At 53.3% G+C, this 18,619-nt stretch overlaps 1 protein-coding gene across 1 annotated transcript; it reads left to right on the forward strand.

Moving 5' to 3' along the window:
• Nucleotides 1-331: 331 nt before the first annotated feature.
• Nucleotides 332-13,545, forward strand: ZNF518B (zinc finger protein 518B). Its single transcript, XM_060188332.1, has 3 exons — nucleotides 332-409; nucleotides 7,861-8,430; nucleotides 10,518-13,545. The coding sequence occupies exons 2-3, from the start codon at nucleotides 7,999-8,001 to the stop codon at nucleotides 13,365-13,367; spliced, it is 3,282 nt and encodes a 1,093-aa protein (XP_060044315.1). The 5' UTR covers nucleotides 332-409; nucleotides 7,861-7,998; the 3' UTR covers nucleotides 13,368-13,545.
• The last annotated feature ends 5,074 nt before the right edge of the window (nucleotides 13,546-18,619 follow it).

Here is an 18,619-nt window from a genome sequence, read left to right on the forward strand (position 1 = left end):
GGTGTCAGGCCAAAGATGGGTGTCCAGGTCTGAGAGAGACAAGTCGAGACCGAATAAGCGTGTCCAGACCCAGAGAGGCGTCCAGTACTGGGAAGCCCTAGGGGTCCATATGGGGCACCCAGCACCCAGCACCCTTTGCACCCCAAAAGGGAGTTGCGTTGCAAAGGACTTCCGTTGCAAGGGGGTCCCCAGCGCTGGGTCCGGCGTGGCGGCGGGTGCCCGCGGCGCGGGCTGCAGCTCGGGGTCTGCGGGTGCGGGACCCCGGGGCGCGGGCTGGCTGCTCCCGCTCCGCCGCAGTGCGCACGCGCGGCCCGGCTCCGCCCCGCGAGTAGGGACCTACAGCGGGCGCGGCGGCGGCGGGCCGGGGCCGCGGTGTAGACGCCCTGCCGGCTCGGGGCGCGGCGGCCGGGTGAGTGTCTGCGCGGGCAGGGCTGGGCGTGCGCGGAGCCTACGGGGCCGGCCGCGGGGGGCTGCGGCGCGGGGCGGGACCCTGCAAGGCCGCGGGGGCCGGGGCGGATCGGATCGACTCGGTTCGGAAGGGGGGGGGGTGGCCGGGTGGGTAGCGGTTGTTGCCATGAGCCCGGATCATCCGCCTGTCTGGAGTGCGGGGAGTCCCCGGGATGGGGGAGGGGGTACCGATGTGCAAAGGGGAGCTCAGAGCTGGGGGGCCCCCGGGATGGAGTGGGGTGCGGGTGCTGCACCCCTCCCGTTGCTTCCCCCTGCAATCTTGAGCTCCCTTGCACCCGCCCCCCTTTGCTGGCCTTTGTGCAGCTGCGCACCTGGACCCCCGCCCGGGCGCCCTGATTGCACCCGAAGAGGCGACCCCGGGCGGCGGGGCCTGCGGGCAGGGCCGGCCTCCCGCCCCCGGCCGTTTGAACGATGCGTGTCCCGGGGAGGCTGGCCGCCGGCGGGCCGGCAGGAAGTGTCGTCAGGAGGCCATTTTTAAAGCCTCTGTGGGCCTGGGGGTGGGGGGGGAGCAGCCTTGACGTGGGCTGCTTCTCAGCCCTTACATGCATCCCCCTGCCCCCCTGCAGCCCGCAACCCCACCCCGCACCCCCGGGACCCCCCCTCCCCAGGCCGTGCATCCCCCTCTGCACCGCGCGGGTGGGTGGACCTGCACCCTGTGCCCACAATCAACTTACAAACCCAGCCTGGCATTGTCTCTCCTTGGGCTGTTTGATTTTTTTTTTTTTTAATCCTCTGGGGTAGGGTGTCTCTGGGGGTCCGTCCAGGGGTGGGCTTGACCCTCGACCTTAGAATGGGGGTGGTGAGGGGGCCGTGATCTTTTCTCTGCAGAGGAGCAGGTTGTGGACAATAGATGACAATGCTGGTGTCATCTCACCCCCACCTCTTCGTCTCTCCCCCCCCCTTCCTTTTATTTATTTATTTTTTTCTTAAATCTGGTGGCTTTGGGGTTCATGGGGGAGGGTATGACCAGAGCAAGAAGGCTCTGAGCCAAAGAAAGGAGAATTTATTTATTTTTTTTTCTTAATACAAAAGAGAGAGGCAAAGGACAGAAGGAGGAAAGGAAGACTGAGTGTTGTCCCGTCAAAAGACTGAATCGATCCATTTCACACTGAGGCCTAGCACTTGGCTCAGAAATAGACGTCTACACAGCATATGGGAGGGCGCTGGAGTGTTCACGGTGTCATTTGAGAGCCACCAAAAAGACATGCCCTAGTCTGGGGTGGGGGGGTGGTTCTGAAGAAGCGATTTGTGTGCAAGGGCAGAGAGCAGGGAAAGGAGAGACTAAGAATGGATCTCTTTTGATCTCCTGAGTCATCTATGCAAAGTTCAACCCAGCCCCTGAGGTGTGGACACACCAGTGAGATTCTTATTGGCAGAGGGTTCTGGAAGGCAGGCAAGTGGTTGTTTCAGAAACCAGTGGGATCATGTCTTTGAGTAGACCCCTCCACTGAGTCAGCTGTACCCCGACCTTCCAGCCAGGGAGCTTATTTGAAAAGATAATTTTCCTATCTCCCCTCTAAGCCTTGGAAAACAACTCTCGTGGCACCTTTTGTTTGGCTGATACCATTCTGGCTGAATACCTTTTAATAAAAGGCAAGAGAAAAGTATGGCTTGGAGGTGTTCTTTTGGTCAAGGGGAGAGTTCACCACTCCCAACTGACTTTTTCCAGATTGAAACCAAGGCAGAGAGGGAAAGAGACTCCAATCCCATGCAAGTGACCTGCCCCCCAATGTGGGGGGACCCCGGCTGGAACTTGTGGTGTGCTCTGGACAAAGCAGCACACTGTCTGGGTGAGTTATCGTGCCGACCAGGGTGTGTGTGTGTGTGTGTGTGTGTGTGTGTGTGTGTGTGTGTATAAACGTATCTATTAAACTGGGTCCTCTTCCCTGATGTGACAGTCCAATAATAGCAGTTCAGAGAAGCAACCAACCGACCCACACCTACCTTCTTAAGAAGGGGATGGGGGTCGGGTGGTAGCGCAGCAGGTTAAGCGCAGGTGGCGCAAAGTGCAAAAGGACCTGCATAAGGATCCCAGTTGGAGCCCCCGGGCTCCCCACCTGCAGGGGAGTCGCTTTCACAGGCGGTGAAGCAGGTCTGCAGGTGTCTGTCTTTCTCTCCCCCTCTCTCTCCATTTCTCTCTGTCTTATCCAACAACAATGACAATAATAATAGTAACAACACCACCAATAAACAACAAGGAAGGGCAACAAAAGGGAAAAAATGGCCTCCAGGAACAGTGGATTCGTAGTGCAGGCACCAAGCCCCGGCAATAACCCTGGAGACAAAAAAAAAAAAAGGGTTGGGGCGGTAAGCATAAGGACCCAGGTTTGAGCTTCCTGTCTTCACCTCAGGGGGACCTTCACGAGCAGTAAAACAACTGCAGATGTCTCTGTCTCTCCCTTTATCTCTCCCCCCCACCCCTGGTCCTATCCAATAAAATAGAAGAAAAATGAATTGGGCAATGGCACACCTGGTTAAGTAGACATGTGTTTGAGGATCTGGGTTCGAGCCCCTGGCCCCCACCTGCAGGGGGAAGCTTTGTGAGTAGTGAAGCAATGTTGCCGGTGTCTCTCTGTCTCTCTCTATCTCCCCCTTCGTTCTCCATTTCCATCCATCTGTCTAATAAATAAAGATAATAAAATTTAAAAAAAAACAACAAAAGGAAAGAAATGGCTGCCAGTGTCATCAAGCCCCAGTGACATTCTGGTGGCAAAAAAAAAAAAAATTGAAAAAAGAAAGAATTGGACCTAGTGCCATAGCTTTCCTGCAAGAAGAACAGAGACTTTTTTTATTTTTATTGTCTCGGCCTGGCATGGAAAGCTGACAGTTCTCTCCGGCATACCCGCCTTCCTGCAGTGGCCCCTGTGCTGGTGACGGGCTGAACAGACCCACCCCACCCCACCCCCCCGAGGGGCTCCCAGCAGTGCAGGCCCACGTCAGAGTCCCTCCCCTGCAGAACACCTCCAGCCTCATGCTCCGGCCTCCCCAGCAAGAACACCGGCCTGCTCACTGGCCTCCCTCTCCACCGCCACCCCTCCTTTTCATTTTAAGCTCCCTATGGAACTCTGCCAAGCACCCCAGCTTGGGAAGCACTCTGGAGTCTCATCGCACATCTCTCCTACAAGAAGAAAAGTGCCCGGACAGGCCAAGACTCCACAGGCCCAGGGCCCAGGGCACCCAAGGGTCCCACTTCTGGTGCTGCCTCCTGTGTTCTACTAGGGCCAGAGGTGGGACCCAGTACCTCAGAAGAACCCCAGGAGTCGTGGGGACTTGCCACGCTTCTCCAACAGCGCCGGGAAACACAGGAGAACGGTGACCACAGGGCACAAGCCTCCCGGCTCAGCGGGGAGGTGGGAAGTCAAGGATTTGGTGCCGACTCCAGGAAGAGCCCTGTGTCTTCACATCTTTGGAAAGGAAGCCCTTCCAAGGTTATGTCTGAGCCTGCTGCCACCCAGAGACCCCAGGACTGACAGGCGGAGTGCCTGGCTGATGGCTGGGGGTCTTTTTCCACCTGTTATCTGGGCTCCTGCTCCCCCTGGAGGCTTTAGATAGCAGCCCCTGGCAGGTGCTGGGGACCAGGAGCCAGGTCTAAGGTCCTTGTACACCCAGAGTGCCAGACACCTGCCTGGGGCCTGCAAAACTGTGCTGTGTGTGTGTGACACATTCCCAGAATGCCCGGCAATTCCTCAAAGCTCAAGGGGTCAGTGGAATTCCGGCTGTCTAATCCCCTGTGTTGGTGCCAGGCAGTGGCCTCGTCCCACTCCTGGGCCCTTTGCAAGGGCTGGGATGGGCAGGTGAAGAAGCATGGATGGCTCCAGGATGCCATCCTGTCCTCAGGCCCAGCTGTGCCCCTCAGTGAGGAAAGGTGGTGGTTCTCAGCCTAGACCACGTTCCTGTCACCTTGGAAGCTTTGAAAATTCCTGAAATGCCAACACAACCTCCCAGCCTTTTTTTTTTGTTTTTGTTTTTGTTTTTTGAATAGAATAAAAGTATCGACAAGACCATAGGACAAGAGGGGTACAATTCCACACAATTCCCAGCACCGGAGTTCCACATCCCATCCCATCCCTGGGAAAGCTTTCCTGTTCTTTAACCCTCTGGGAGTATGAACCCGAGATCTTTATGGGGTGGAGAAGGTGGGAGTTCTGGCTTCTGTCATTGCTTCTCTGCTGGACACGGGCGTTGGCAGGTGGGTCCACACCCCCAGCCTGTTTCTCTCTTTCCCTAGTGGGGCAGGGCTCTGGGGAGAGGAGGCTCCGGAACATACCCGTCAGGTCATCTGCTCAGGGAAGTCATGTCGGTGTCATGGTAGCATCTGCAACTTGGTGGCTGAAAAAGCATTAAGCTATAAAGCAGGACAGATTGTTTAACAATCAGGAGCCTAAAGGTAAGAATATAGCAGATGAGATTTGGGGTCTCCATTTTGGGAAAAGCTAGGAAGTCTATTTTAGGTCTATTCCAAGGGGCCCGTGACTTTACTATTTTTTGCCTGAGCCCGACAGTTAGCATGCAGGTGGAGCAAAGGTATTGTCTGAGGAGAGGCCAGAATGTTGCTCAGTTCTTGTAGAATGGGGCGCATTGGAGGTTGAACCTGGGAGCTCAGCCTGCAGTTCTGGGCTTGACCTGGGAGCTCCTCTCTGGCCCTGTCACCATTCAAAGCTCCTTGGGCCATTCTGGTCTTCAGTAAGGCAGCTGGCCACCGCAGGGGCCTCTTTAAAAAGTGACCATCCTGAGTGTAGACAGTCACCTCAGTGCAGCTTGGGTTGGAAAATAAAGACTAGGGGGAGGTCGGTCTTATGGTTAGTGACAGCCTGTATGACATTGTTCATCCAGGAGCCGGGAGATTGGGCACTGGTGAGAGTGCCTGCCTTGCTCTGTGCACAGCCCAGGTTTGAGCCTTGGCACCACAGGGCAGTGCCCAGAGCACCAGGGGAAGCTGTCTGTATCTGACTGAGAAAGCTGACCTGGGAGCAGTGAAGCTTTGCCTGCAGGAGGCCACCAGCTCTGCTACCAAATTCTTCATCCAGTTCATCTACGCAGTTTGTCCTTATTTGCATAAAATAGCATGCAACTAGTTTCATTAATGCAGTTAAGAAGGGGAGGGGGGTTAGCGGGTGGTGCATCTGGTTGAGTTCATGTCTTATAATGGGCAAGGACCCAGGTTCAAGTCCCAGGTCCCCACCTGCAGGGGGAAAGCTTTGCAAGTGGTGAAACAGTGCTTCCGGTGTCACTCTGTCTTGCTCCCTGTCTATATCCACCTTCCTCTCAATTTCTGGCTGTCTCTATCAAATATATAAAGATAATAAACTTTAAAAAAATTTAAAAGGAGGCAATGATAAACATAAATGTGCCCCTTCAATTTTATTTATTTTTTTTTTTAAAAAAGTTTATTATTAATGAGAAAAAGAGATACAGAGAGAAAATCAGCCTTGCTCAGCTCTGGCTGATGGTGGTGCTGGGAATTGAACCTGGGACATCGGAGCCTAGGACAGGAGAGTCTTTTGCAGAACCATCATATTGCCTCTCCAGCCCCATTTTTTATAACTTTTAAAGACCTGAAATCCCTAGGTGTGTTTAGGAACAGAACAATGTAATATTGTTAGCAATGCTTTTAATTTATGATTTTACCTGTTTCTTAAAAAAAAAAAAAGATTTATTTTACTTACTTATTGGATAGGACAGAGAGAAGTTGAGGAGGGGGGAGGTGGGAAGAGACACCTGCAGCATTACCCCACCGCTCAGAAAGCTTCCCCCTTGTAGGCGGAAACCAAGGGCTTGTACCTGGGTTCTGCGCATGGTAAGGCTTGTGCTGAGCTGTACGCCACCACCCGGCCCCTTCTGTCCATTCCTTTTAGCGCTCTCATGATGATCTATCTGTAGTGCCTTCTCATGGAGAACTATAGGTTTTAGACTTTCACAAGTCCTGCACACATTGTTTTTCTCTTGAAAGATTTCCCCTTAGACAGTCAAAATCAAAAGCACCTGTCAGGTATGGCCCCACACCCCACCCAGGTAAATTAGGAGTTAGTAAACCACCTTTTCACATGCAAAAAACTCCAGATCGGAGAAATTCACAAGCCCAGAGTCACTCAGCTAATCAGCCCAAGACCCAGCTGACAGCGTTTGTACAATAGTCCCAGGTCACTGTCCTCACCACTCTTGACTCTCTTCACTTGGAGAGCAGAGCCGAGCAGGGGACAAGGACTGTCCTGGCAACCCTGTTGCCCTGTGCCTTTCTCTTGTGATGCTCTTGGTTCCAGAAGGCAAATCTCATCTGCTTATCAGCAAGCCAGGAGGAACAGCTCATGTCTTCAGCCAGTGCTGTTGGGTTGCAGTTCGGTCCACGTGCAGGAAAGTGGCAGAAAATCTTCCTCAGCCAGTGCCTTCCCTTGTCAGCCATGGGCTCCCATGCCTGAATGAGAAAGATCCTGTCTTTCTAAGCGCCACTCTCTTGGGGAGTGTGTTAGCAGCTGACACATGTGCTGAATGCCTTGCTTCCCTGGTTGGCGTTCCTTGGCTCCGTGCTTCTGGGCTCTTTGGGGTAGAGTGCTTTAAAATCCGGACCATGGGGGGGTCGGGCGGTGTCGCAGCAGGTTAAGCGCACGTGGCGCAAAGCGCAAGGACCTGCATAAGGATCCCGGTTCGAGCCCCCGGCTCCCCACCTGCAGGGGAGTCGCTTCACAGGCAGTGAAGCAGGTCTGCAGGTGTCTGTCTTTCTCTCCCCCTCTCTCTGTCTTCCCCTCCTCTCTCCATTTCTCTCTGTCCTATCCAACAACAAAGCGACATCAACAATGGCAATAATAACCGCAACGAGGTTACAACAACTAGGGCAACAAAAAGGGGGGGAAATGGCCTCCAGGAGCGGTGGATTCATGGTGCAGGCACCGAGCCCAGCAAAAAATAATAAATAAATAATTAATAAATAAATAAATAAATCCGGACCATGGGAGAAGCTTGCCTGGCACTGGCTGTGGTGTTGTGACAAAGTGGACAGTTTTTGAAGTTATTGGGAACATTTGCTGTCGTGGGACCCAGCTTCAAAGCTTCCTCCACCCGCCTCCCCACCTCACACAGCCTTGAGACCCGGGTGCCAACTGTCCTCTGCCCCCACCAGATTGCCGGCCCCCTCTGACACAGGCAGGAACAGTGCTGGCACCGAGCCCCAGCTAATGAGGCTTTTCCCCCTTGCAGGTGGGGAGTGAGGACTCGAACCAGGGTCCTCACACTTGGTAGTACGTGCACTCGACCGGTGTGGCGCTGCCCAGCACCCAGCATAAATCCCTTCAGGCCATTGAATCTTGGGGTCAGGTTGGGGATCGTTTGGCAAAGCCGAAAGCTCTGGTATTAAGTCTGCTCTGTGATGTCTGTTCCCTCCCCCCCCCCCACACCCAGTGGCATGTCAGAGACAGGGAGACGGTCTCCCTCTGGGCAGAAACGGCGAGGAAGCATGTTCCCGGGCAGTGGCTGTCCCCAGTCTGACCCTGAGGCCCCGCCTCGGGCCCGTAGGATGTGAAGCCAGCGCACATCCCCATGGACTCTCTGGAGATGCAGATCAAGATGAAGGACATCGGGCAGCAGCTCTGCAGCACGAGGCTGACCGACGGGGAGCACAGTGCCCTGACCATGTCGCCCCGGCAGCCCAGCACCAACCGGGACCCCCGGCCCGAAGCCCCCACCCTCCTGTACCAGGGCTCTGAGGCTGAGGCCTCCCTGCTGACCCTGGCCACCTGCTTCAAGTGCAAGAGCGTTCACGAGGTCCCCATCCAGGACCTGAAAACGGGGTCGGGCAGCGGGCAGGAACCTCGGGAGGACAGATACGTCTGCTTCAGATGCAACTTTGCCGTGGCCCCCCATCCCTTCCCCTTCCCCAACAGCAACCCCAGCACCCCCCAAGTCCTACAGAGCACGGCCGATGTCCCCCCCAGCCCCACCATCGCCACTGCTCCAGGGAACAAATTCAAGGTAAGAGTTTTTTTTTTTTTTTTTTTTTTGTGATTGATCAAAATATTTATTTATTTATTCCCTTTTGTTGCCCTTGTTGTTTTATTATCGTAGTTATTATTGTTGTTGTTATTGATGTCAGCGTTGTTGGATAGGACAGAGAGAAGTAGAGAGAGGAGGGGAAGACAGAGAGGGGGAGAGAAAGACAGACACCTGCAGACCTGCTTCACCGCCTGTGAAGCGACTCCCCTGCAGGTGGGGAGCCGGGGGCTCGAACCGGGATCCTTATGCCTGTCCTTGTGCTTTGCACCACCATTGCTTAACCCACTGCGCTACCGCCTGACTCCCCAAATTATTTTTTTATCCTTTCTTTTTCTTTTCTTTTTCACTAGTGATTTAATATTGATTTACAAAACCGTAATAGGGGTAGAATTCCACACCATTCCCACCACCCGAGTTCTGGTTCCCATTCCCCTCCATTGGAAACTGCAATGGTTCTCCTAAGGTCACAGAGCTGGGTTGACTGTTCTTTCTTCTTAAGTTTTTATTTATGAAATGGAAACACTGACAGGACCGTAGGATAAGAGGGGTACAATTCCACACAATTTATGCCATCCCGTCCCTTGATAGCTTTCTTATTCTTTTTTTTTTTTAATACTGTTTTTTTTCTTTTTGCCTCCAGGGTTATTGCTGGGGCTCAGTGCCTGCATCACAAATCCACTGCTCCTGGAGACCTTTTTTTTTTTTCCTTTTTGTTGCCCTTGTTTTATCGTTGTTGTAGTTATTATTGTTATTGCTGTCATTGTTGTTGGATAGGACAGAGAGAAATGGAGAGAGGAGGGGAAGACAGAGGGAAGCGATCCCCCCACGAAGGGCAGGGAGCCAGGGGCTCGAGCCGGGATCCTTACGCTGGTCCTTGTGCTTCGCGCCACCTGCACTTAACTCACTGTGCTACCGCCCGACCCCAGCTTTCTATTCTTTAACTCTCTGGGAGTATGGGCCCAGGGTCATTATGGGGTGCAGAAGGTGGAAGGTCTGGTTTCTGGTAATTGCTTCCCCGCTGAACATGGGCGTTGACAGGTGGATCCATACTCCCAGCCTGTCTCTCTCTTTCCCTAGTGGGGCAGGGCTCTGGGGAAGTGGAGCTCCAGGACACATTGGTGGGATTGTCTGCTCTGGGAAGTCAGGTTGGCATCATGGCAGCATCTGGAACCTGGTGGCTGAAAAAGAGTTCAGATATAAAGCAGAGCAAAGTGTTGACTAATCATGAACCTAAAGACAAGAATATTGCAGATGGGGATTTGGGGTCTCCAATTTGGAAAAAGCTATTAGTTCTATTTTAGGTCTATTCCTAGGGCCCCAACTAGTTTTTACCTGACATCTAATATGCAGGTGACCTAAGCTATTGTCTGGGGGGATGGTGTCACAGTTGGAAAAAGGACTAGAAAGCTGAATCAGGGAAGAGAGTAGCTCCCAAATATGGGAAAAGTAAATAAATATTGTTAACTGTAAACCCCATCGATCTGATCTGGGGCCCATATTCAGCACAGGAGCCCGTGTAACTTCTGCATCCCTGTTGGTCTGAGCTCACACTCTGTGGTCATGGCTACGAACATTCCAGGCAGGACAAAACATTTAACAAACAGGAACTCAAAAGTAGGAATCGAACAGAGGAGAACAGAGACCTTGGGGTGGAAAGAAGCTAGGGAAGTCTATTTTAGGCATGTCCCCTGGTGGCTCAGAATATGAGTCCTCTTTGCTTGAGCTTGATAGCTAATGTGCAGGTGGGCTAGCAACTTTGTCTGGGAGGACGGAGTCAGAGTTGAGACTAGAACGGGGGAGCTGGATGAGAAGAGAATCGCTTCCAAAATATATGAATACAGTTATTATTATATATTAATATATTACATATTATTAATATATTATATATTAGTATTATAACTGATTATTGTTATTGCTATAATAATGATTACTTTTTTATCAGAACCCTGCTCAGCTCTGGCTTGTGGTGGTACAGGGAACTCAGCAGAGTTTGTTTTTTTTTTTTGCATAACCACGATGCCATCTCCCCCACAATTAACCGTTTACCACATCCATCTGACCCCAAGGTACGGAACTTTAAGCCGGGCAAGTACTACTGTGACAAATGCCGCTTTTCCACCAAGGACCCGCTGCAATACAAGAAGCACACCACCCAGCACGAGGAGATCAAGTTCATCTGCTCACACTGCAGCTACGTCTCCTACACCAAGGGCGAGTTCCAGAGGCACCTGGTGAAACACACAGGTGTCTTCCCCTACCGCTGTGAATACTGTGACTATGGAGCCATCCGGAACGATTACATCGTCAAACACCGCCGCCGGGTCCACGAGCGGGCTGGGGGAGCAGCCAAGAGGCCCCCCAAGACTCCGGCCAGGCCCGAGCCCAAGCGAACCACCGTCCCACTGAAACCCAGGGGGCCCGAACCATTCCGAGCCCTGTCGGAGCAGCTGGCCCGGTTCTCCGGCCAGGCCACCAAGACGCGGATGCCCAACCCGCCGTCGTCATCCAGGGAAAGACAGAAGGACGTGGTGTGTGTCCCCAACAGGTCCACCAAGGGGGCCGGCCGCTTTGAGGACAAGAGTGTGGAGGTGGAGGTGTTGTCCCCAGCCCGGGAGCCACTACAGCCGGGGATGCCGCTGACCGTGGTGGCCCCCTCGGAGCTGGTGGTGCCCGCCAACTGCCTGGCCCAGCTGGTGGACGTGAAAGTGGTCAACGGCACCCAGCAGCTGGTGCTCAGATTCTTCCCGCTGGACGAGAACGGGAGCCCGGAATCAGCTGCCGCAGAGGGGGCAGATGCAGGGGACCGTGGGTGCATGGATGGGGACAAGGGCTTGTGCCGGCCGGACCCCAGGGTGTGCGGGGAGCAGACCAGGTCACCAGGGGCCCAGGGGTCTGGGGAGGGACAGGTGCAGAAGCTGGGCGGCTTCCACAGCTTGCAGCCTCTCATCCAGAAACAGCTGAGAGACGTCAGGTGGGTCCGGTCCTATGACTTCTTCATGTCCAAGGGGGGCATGCGGGGAAGCCCCCGGGAGTGGCTGCTGCCCTCAGAGCGGGGCAAGGAGGACTGGCAGGACAGAGGCACCCGCCACCCCCACCAGGCCCCCTTTCCTTCACTCAGCCTGAAAAGGCCACTCTCCCCCACGTCTCTCGTGCGGAATGGGGTCCTGCGGGGCCTGGCAGCGGCCTCAGGCCCGATCCCGCCCAGAGCAGCCACTAACTTGGCAGAGGCTGGGGTTGCACGGAGCCCCCCCGGGAGCTCAGAGGTGTTGTTCCCTCTGCCGGTGGCCCCAGCTGCCCTGACCTTCCCGGCAGACACGGGTCTGATGGCCCTTGGCAGGAGTGGCCTGAACCCCCGGGGTCACATCAGTTTTCCCGTGAACATGGTCCCCAGCAGCCGGAGGCTGAGTGACAGCCAGGCCGAGGAGCCCAGGACAGCCTTGCAGTCGGGTTCCCCCTGCGCACCATCCCAAGGCGAGTATCTGCAGCTCGGCATCCCGAGGGGCGAGGACCCAGCCAGACCCCAGCGGCCTGGGGCCAGGCCTTTGGAACTGACCGCTTCCCAGAGGCCCCGGGACGCCATGGAGGGCCCGGTCATCTCCTCCGTGTTCTCCCTGAGCTCGGGGTCCACGGACGTGCCCCGGGACGTGCAGTGGAGCGGCTCCGGCTCCGGCTCTGGCTCCAGCTCCAGCTCCAGAATCAAATCTCTCGAGCTCCTGCGCAGGAAGATCGCCAAGCTCATCGAGTCGTGCGGCAGGCCTCCATCCCTGGCCTCCAGCACCGTTCAGCGCCACCCACCGGAGAAGGGGAGGCCCCCAGCCGCCCCCCGGAATGGCCAGGAAATCAGTGTGTCCTTCCCAAAGGCCCAGGGCGCTGGCGACATTCCCCCTGGGCGATTGTACCCCCAGTTCCTAGAGGGTGGTAGTGGGAAGTCAGAGGGCAGAGCCACCAGGAAGAGTCACATCACCACTCCCGTTTTGATCCCCAAGGGGGCAGTGTTGAGAGTCCTGAACTCCTCTGAGGACACTGGCATCATCGAGGCCACCTGCGACACACCTGTCACCATCTCCTGCCGCGAGGCAGGGCTAATAGACAAGCCCCTTCCCTTCTGCCCGGCCACACCAACAAACTCAGATGCCCAAACGTCCTTCACAGGTGGCCCCGTGGACGCATCCCCAAATCCTGACACCCCTCCTCCTCTCCGACTGAAGCCGAGAAGAGAGGGTGCCCCCTGTAGTGTCGCCCCCCAAAAAGCCAGCCCCCTGCACGCCCAGCCAGGCAGCAGCGGCAGCACCAGCGAACTGAGCAAGCCAGGGAGACCGCCGCCTTCCAGAAGTCTCCCCGCAAGCAAGAATAAAGCCAAGCAGGTCGGCACGCCCAAGAAGAAGGGCAGGACGCCACCGGCCGAGCCCAGCCACTGCCTCAAGGACCCGTCCATCTTCCAGGTGGCCAGGCAGCTGCGGCTGATGGCGGTGAAGCCCAACCAGCTGATCCGCTGCCCCAGGAGGAACCAGCCAGTCATCGTGCTCAACCACCCCGACGTGGACTCCCCGGAGGTGAGCAACGTCATGAAGGTCATCAACAAGTACAAAGGCAACGTCCTCAAGGTAGTCCTCTCAGAGAGGACGCGGTACCAGCTGGGCATTCGGAGGCACCATGTCCGCCTCACCTACCGGAACGCCGAGGAGGCCAGCCACCTGCGGAGGCAGCTGATGCTGAAGATGAAGCTGAAGAAGGTGCACAGGAACAACTACCAGGTGGTGGACGCCCTGCCGGAGGACTCGGCGGCCCAGTGCATCTTCAAGTGCTGGTTCTGCGGGCGGCTCTACGAGGACCAGGAGGAGTGGATGAGTCATGGCCAGAGGCACCTGATCGAAGCCACGAGAGACTGGGAGCTGCTCTCTTCCAAGGCCAAATGACAGGAGGCCCGGGGCCGGACCGCTGATGCCTTTTTCCGCCTGTCCCACTCTGGGGTGGGGCTTCCCCCCTCTCCCACTCTCCCTGACTCACTAGGAACAAGGCGGCTTGCGGGAGCGAGTAGGGAGTCTGGTTCCTTCTCCGGAGCCCTGGTCGAAAGGTCAGAGCCAGGAGTCTTAGGGTCTTAGGCAGAGATGTCTGCCTGGTCTTTTATTATCTGGAGCCCCTGAACTAGAGCTGGGTGTGTTTGCCGAGTCTGTGTGATGGGTCTTTCTGGAGATTAGTGAAGCTCTGGACAGGCTGTTGGTGTGTGTGTGTGTGGGGGGGGATTCTGGGACTTTTGTTTTGCTGAGCACACATACCTTCCCTCCCCCACCCCCCTTTTTTTTTCTTTCCTGAGGGGCCAAAGGTCTTCCAGATTCCACTAGGAAGGGCCAGTCTGGAAAGATTTCTGAACCTGCTCTTAATACAACAAAACACTCCTGAGGAATGACACCCTTATAGTTTTGCCCCGTCTCCTCAGTGTTGAGGACAGGACAGAAACGTGGCGTTTCTGTTGTTGGCAGAAACTAATCTATAGATCTGGCTGTAGAAAGGCGACCGTTCTGTTTACTGTGCCCTGCTGCTCACAGGTGGTCTGGCTGGCACAGAGTGCCACTTTGAACGGGCATTTTAAAGAATGACGTTCTCTGAACGTGTCATGCCAACAGGAGCGGGTCCTTGCGTTTGCTTTCTGTTTACATAGCTCCCTTAGGAGAGGACACCTGGGGTGGGAGGTTGCCCCCCCCTTTTTTTGCAGGAAAATTAAAAGCAAGGATCACAGAGGGGGGGGATACAGAAAATGGAATCTCTCTGCCTTTACTGCTGTCACAGGTGCAATGTAAGGTGTGAATGAAGGGGCCTCCAGCAGCCCAGTTAAGACTTGAGAAGGTAGGGCTGGTCCCAAGGCAAGCTGTGGATTAGATGTGACTGCTTGTTTTCACTGGGGTTCTCATTCACAGGCTGTAAGTGCGGCTTCCTGCTCTTCTCATCAGCTGGGGCTCCCTGGCCTGGCTCCTTTCCCCCAGACTGGAGCCTTCCCTCTCTGAGCCCCCTCTTTTGCAGAGGCCCCCTTTGCTCAGCTCCTGTCACTCTCCTTCTGTGCCTTGGGGGCCCCGTCAGTTGTTCCCTCATAAATCCTAAAATCAGGAGAGAATATACAAGATGGAAACAAGCCCCTGCTCCCAGCCACACACACACATTTGCTAAGACTGTGGAAATGCTCCCTGATCTTTCTTTGCTTGGGATCTGTTGCTCACTTCTCTCGGCAGAAGTCTTTGCTGAGCTTGCTCCGTCCGGGAAGCATTTCCAGAAAGTTCCATCTCACCTCACCTAGTCTGCCACCAGATACGCAGGAGTGGGGGGGGGGGGGTGTCCCACTCTGTATCCTGGCAGTTTCTCAGGGAGATGCCATCTCTGACCAGTGGCGGAGGAGGGGTTGCGTGTCTATGTGATTGGTCATCACCACTCCCCACCCGATACAGCCACAACCACGGGGGGGGGGGGGGGGGGCAGCCTTCCTAGCTGGTGTCTTGTGATGGATGGAAGTGTGGGCTGAAGTGTAAAAGACACTGAAGTTGTATAAAAGACACAGCTTCAGGTTGGGTTGGTTTTGCCCACATGGGAAAGTCTGAGATGAGCTCCCCTCCCCCCCCCCGTTCCCCAATTAGTGGGGATGCCGTTCTTTTCTGTTGGTTCTCCAGACCGGTGGTCAACATTCTCCTGTCAAGTTCAACGCCCCCTCGTTCATCTGATTCATTGGTTTGTTCTTACTGAAATCTAAATCTTGGGTGTTTTCTTTCTCGGTCTGTGTGCATGCCTGTCTGTGTGTGCACACATATGTATATATTACATATATATATATATATTTTTACCATAGGCTAACTGTAGCAAATTTTCTGATTTCCTATTTTGTAATGAAATGATGTGGGCCAGAAAAAGAAAATAATCCAACAAAAAAAGAAAGCTTTTTATATTCTAGAAATAGTTTATTTTGGGAGTATCTTTTTTTATAGTGCTTGGATCTCATTTCTAGCAAGTGGAAGCACAGTACTTGTTGGGTCTGATCAAAGTGAGCAGAAACATGGGCGTTGACGTCCCTGTGCCCCCTCGCTCCCTCCCCTCCTCCCCCCGTCGTGACAGTATTGAGTCCCCGTGTGTTTCTTGTTGGTGCTTTCTGAGACTCGGGTCCTGTGTACCTTTCTATTCCATGAAGGACAGCACCTTGCAGCACCTTGAATGTTCTACATGTAGATTTACACCCCTCCAGCAGGAAGGGGAGACGGAAAGGCTCCTAGCTTCTTTAGAGGGAGAGAAGGCAAGGCTGTGATTTTTATCTTATTCCTCTATACCTCACTGCTTTATAGCATCTTCCCTGAGGGACTTTAGCCATGACCTTTTGGGAACGATGCCCTTGACCCTGAGCCAGGTCAGAGTGTAACGTGTCAGCAGGAAATACTCACACTTGACAAAGGCAACCGCTACTCCAATATTAACCGAAAGCCCAGCGGGCACGCTTCACAGAGCTAAATTGTGAGTACGATGGATGTGTAGCGAAGCTTTTTGTGATGTTTTTCCGAAGCGCAGTATTGCTTAAAGATGGAAGATGACTCCTGTCAGCATCAGGAGCAAGAAGCGCAAAGCACAGCTGTCTGCACACAAAGGACTTTCGAAGACGGCTTGCTGACAGTAGGGATCTCACCTGCTGGAGCGGAGCCCCCTTGCTGACGAGACTGGACAAAGTGTTCGTATGCGTTTTCATGCCTGGATTTTGAAGGATCTCTACCCAGTACATTTTACTAACAGTACTTACTAATAAAGTTATTTCAAACTTATTTTCTAGAATTTCTTACTTTGGGGAGAGTGGGGTCAGAAACCATCTTGTTATGACAAAGTGAAATTTTTAAGACTCCAAGTATATTCTTAATAGCTTACTTTTTTTTTTCTTCCTATCTCTGGCACAAAACATCTGTGAAGGAAGCTATAATATGAATTCAGGGCCAAATGATGTTTGCTAAGCCAAACTGAACACAACAGATGCCCCCACCACCCTGAGTCCCGAGTTTAGGACTTTCTGAACCAGGCTGTCTGAGAGAATGAAGCTGTGAAGCCACTTGGCTTTTGGAATTGTTTTTGAGTCTACAGATGCCAGTGTGAGCAGAAAAACAAACAGTAACTCTGCATAAACTGTCTTAAGCATTATCCTGACTGTGCCCTGTTAACATTTGGTGTGTCTGCCGCCCTGGTCTCCATACACATTTATATAGAGAAGTCGGCGTCGGTTTTGTTAGATAAAGCAACTCTAAATGTTTTTCTGCCCTTTCATTTCAAGCGTCGGTCAAGGGGCAGGTGGTGGCACACCCGGTTGAGTGCACACATGTCATCATGCACAAGGATTGGGGTTCAAGCCCCGGGTTCCCATCTGTGGGGGGGGGAGCTTCACAAGTGGTGAAGCAGGGCTGCAGCTGTCTCGTCTCTCATCCTTTCTATCTCCTTTTCCCTCTCAATTTCTGGCTGTCTCTGTCCAATAAATAAAGCTTAAAAAACACAAACAAAACAGTGAGCTGGTAGAGGAGTCCCCTTGAGTGCCGGTTCACACTGAGGGCAGCCTGCCCCCCAGCAAATAGCTCTGCACACAGCGAAGCCGGACACGTCCCGGCCGTGCAGAGAACGGCATGCTTCCTGTCGATCTCTGTTCTCTGTCATTCAGCTTCATGCCGTGGTGCTACTCTGCTGAACTTAAGTTTCAGTTATAAGATGTGAACTATTCATGGCCCCCCTTTTTTTTTATTATTGATTGATTTAATAATGATTGATGGCAGGGGTAGATAGTATGGTTATGCAAAGAGACTCTCATGACTGAGGCTCTAAAGTCCCAGGTTCAATCCCTTGTACTGCCATAAGCCAGAGCTGAGCAGTGCTCTGGTAAAATAATAATAACGATTAATAAGACTGTAGGATAAGAGGGGTCCAGTTCCCATCACCAGAGTTCTGTATCCCATCCCCTCCTTTGGAAGCTTCCCTATTCTTTATCCCTCTGGGAGCATGGACCCAGGATCATTATGGGGAGCAGAAGGTGGGAGGTCTGGCTTCTGTAATTGCTTCTCCACTGGACATGGGTGTTGGCAGGTGGACCCGTCTCCCCAGCCTGTCTCTCTCTTTCCCTAATGGGGCAGGGCTCTGGGGAGGTGAGGTTCCAGGACACATTGGTGAGGTCGTCTGCCCAGGGAAGTCAGGTCAGTATCGTGGTAGCATTTGCAACTTGGTGGCTGAAAAAGCATTAAGATATAAAGCAGATGTAATTACATGGGTTCAGAGAATAAAATAAAGCAGAACAAATGGCTTAATAAACAGGAACCTAAAAGTAAGACTACAGCAGATGAGATTTGGGATCTCCATTTTGGAAAAGGCTAGTAGGTCTATTTGGGGTATATCCCATGGGGGCCCATGACTACTAATTTTGGCCTGAGCCTGGCAGCTAACATACAGGTAGGCGGAAGGTATTGTCTGGGGAGATGGTGTCAGAGTCGGAAAAGAGACTAGAAAGCTGGATCAGGGAAGAGAGTCACTCATATATACTACAACCCTGAACCCCTCTTCTGTCCACGTGGCTGGCTTCCCTACTAGGCTCAGCCAAATACAGATATCTTTCTTACTAGTTTAGCAGGGATTTGAGATTGATTTACAAGATCATAAAACACCGTGCCCACCACCAGAGCTCCGTGTCCCTGTTTCCTCCATTAAAAACTGCAGTAGGGGTCAGGTGGTAGCGCAGCGGGTTAAGCGCACGTGGCACAAGGAGGCGCAAGGACCGGTGTAAGGATCCCGGTTCGAGCCCCCGGCTCCCCACCTGCAGGGGAGTCGTTTCATAGGCAGTGAAGCAGGTCTGCAGGTGTCTGTCTTTCTCTTCCTCTTTCTATTTTTCTCTGTCCTATCCAATGATGACTACAACAACAATAAAATAAGAGCAACAAAAGGGAAAATAAATAATAAAAAAAAATAAATAAAACGACAGTAGTTCTCCTGAGGTCACAGATGTAGGTTGACTTTACGTCTGTCACTCTATCAACTTTTTCTTTTCTTTTATTTCCCCATCGTTTCTCTGGTCCTGCCTTCACTTCCTAAGTCATCTCTACACCTTTCACTACTTCAGAGTGTCCTTCCTTTTTCCTTCTCCTTCAGATAAGAGAAACCGTGCCTGGCTTCCTCTGGTGTT

The sequence above is a fragment of the Erinaceus europaeus genome, chromosome 3 (genome assembly GCF_950295315.1).
Source record: "Erinaceus europaeus chromosome 3, mEriEur2.1, whole genome shotgun sequence".
In the NCBI taxonomy this organism is placed as follows: domain Eukaryota; kingdom Metazoa; phylum Chordata; class Mammalia; order Eulipotyphla; family Erinaceidae; genus Erinaceus; species Erinaceus europaeus.